General features: G+C 54.3%; 1 protein-coding gene across 1 annotated transcript in view; it reads left to right on the top strand.

Annotated features, from left to right (window-relative positions):
* The window catches only part of LOC118452890, a 7253-nt gene extending 5820 nt beyond the window's left edge, over positions 1–1433 (top strand). Inside the window, exon 4 of the mRNA XM_035900278.1 lies at positions 1036–1433. Within this exon, the coding sequence (XP_035756171.1) occupies positions 1036–1433 (398 nt within the window). The remainder of the gene's footprint in view (positions 1–1035) is intronic.
* Positions 1434–2193: the final 760 nt, after the last annotated feature.

Genomic DNA, 2193 nt, shown 5'->3' with positions numbered 1-2193 from the left:
CATAGGGGACAAGAAAAAGAAGCAATGCTGATCGCCTCATTTTGCGCGCAGACCAAGGCCTGGTTGGGGCCAAAGTTATGCTTGCCTGGAGGCCAAGTTCAAGTTCTCGCTGTTTGCTCTGCTTTCTACCTGCCCCCCCGCCCTGCACTGCCGCAGGACCAGCAAAGGGTTGCTTGAATGAGGTGGCTGTGCACCAAAGCAAGAACAGGCAGGCGCTCTGCCCACAGCTGTACAGCGCCCCACCAGGCAGCGGCAGTGGGAAAAACTCCTGGGAACGTGCTTTCCAGGAGTGTGTTTCACTGCTTCTTCCAGTTTCCCTGGGTCAAACCCATGTCGAGGAGCAGAGTGGACAGGAGCACAGAAATGGGATAATGCGTATTTGCTGGGTTGTTGAACTGGACAACCAAGTCAACATTGCTGACAGACTGAGCTCATGCCCCGTCTGGGATTTGCTTCCCCACCCCTGGGCATCTCTCTGGTTTTCTGTTTCAATTGCCTGTATGCTAGCAGGAGAAAACGAGGAAAGATGATACCTACGGATTTCTCTCCCTTTTTTTCGCCCAAGTGTAGCTGTCAGTAAGTGTCTGGTTTTCCTCCCGCTTGTCCACTAACATTGCTTTACAGCAAAGCCCCGGCGAGAAGAACTGCAGCCCTTTCCCAGGGTGTGGGGCAGAGACACGGGTGAGAGGGGAAGAAGGACACTCCCTTCTTGCAGGCCAGTGATTAATTGTGAGAGAAGGAAAAGCAACTCTGGTACCAAACCCACCTCCCACTTCTTCTCACAGGTTCATCTGAGAGGCTTGTCAGATAAATACCTGCTATCTTTGTGAGCATCGAAATTGTGTTCAGTGTCCTCACTGTAGCGCGTTAACCCCTAGAGGTGCCCTTTCCCCCTCCCAGTGCGCTGAAGAGCTGAAAAGCATCGTCTGGCAGGGCGTGATGCAGCCTGTCTCCGCGCCAGCTCCTCCGAGCGCTGAACGTACGGGGCCTGTAACTGGGAGCTGCCTGACTGGCACGTTCCACACCTTTATCTAGCACGCGTAGTACAGCAGGACTTGGCTGCTGGCTGGCGGCGCGACTCCGTCATGCGAAGCGCTGCGCACGCCGCAGCTCGGGAGCCCCTCTCCGAGCACCCCCAGCTCCCCAGCCAAACTGGACAGGAGCGTGGTGCCGTTTCCACAGGCCTGGCTTTGCTGCTGAAGGACACGGGCCGTCACCTTGCCAGCACTTGGCTCTTGCCCCCTCCTTCCGCCGCCACGGGCTGGGTCCTCCTCAGGTCCCTGGTGCAGGCGCCGGAGCGGAGCGGGGCCGGGGCTGCTGCAGGAGCAGAAGAGCCGGGCGGCCCGGGGCGGGAGGGACAGAGGGACCGCTTCTTTGCTCAGGCTGCAGCTGGCTTTGGACCCGGCGGGCCTCGGGTGGCGGAACAGGCCTGAACCCCGGCCCTTTGCGCCACGAGTAATAGTTTCTGGGTGCTCTTACCCCTTTTCCCCCCCGAACTGTGCAAATCCCCCCTTTCTTGGTTGGGTTTTCCCGTTACTAAAACGAGTTCTGTTGCCACTTCATCTTTGTGATGTTAAGTTTCGTTGATTAAGGTCAGGTTGTCGCTTATCAGACAGCAACAACCTCCCCCAAAGCCTTTGCACCCTTTGCAATGTCTGTCAGGAATGTTGACTTAGTTGTTCAGTTTAACAACCCAGCAAACCCGCGTTATCCCATTTCCGCGCCCCCGTCCGCTCCGCACTCTGCAGTGTCTGCAGAGAGAGACCTCGGATAAAACGGGCAGGGGGATTAAATGTCTGTGCCCTTACACAAAGAAATGGTCGCTGCATCAGGACCGCGGTTTAGGTGAAGGAGGGCAAAGCTGTGCTGCTGTCGGCACCTCTGTGACTAAGCCGAGCGTTTAGATTTCCAAAGCTGTCAAACAGTAATAAAAGTCCCACTGCATGTGCTAGAAATCTTTTAGCACTAAATGCGTATTAAGTCAGCCTACTTGTCATGTTTCTTCTCATGAAGAATTAGCATTAGTGTCAAAGCTTGTTAATGCGATATAAAAATTATTCTGCAAATATATATGTTACAAGCTTGATTTCAGTATGTTGCTATACCGAGTAACGTAGGAGGGAACAGCAACTTACGCTACTATTAAACAGAATTGTTGCAGTGTCTTGGCTGGCCTACACACTTGGGGGAAGT

Source organism: Egretta garzetta, unplaced genomic scaffold (genome assembly GCF_000687185.1).
Source record: "Egretta garzetta isolate BGI_Z169 unplaced genomic scaffold, ASM68718v1 scaffold378, whole genome shotgun sequence".
NCBI classification, from domain to species: Eukaryota; Metazoa; Chordata; class Aves; order Pelecaniformes; family Ardeidae; genus Egretta; species Egretta garzetta.
Note: the sequence above shows the minus strand (reverse complement) of the source record. Positions and strands in the feature narration are given on the sequence as shown.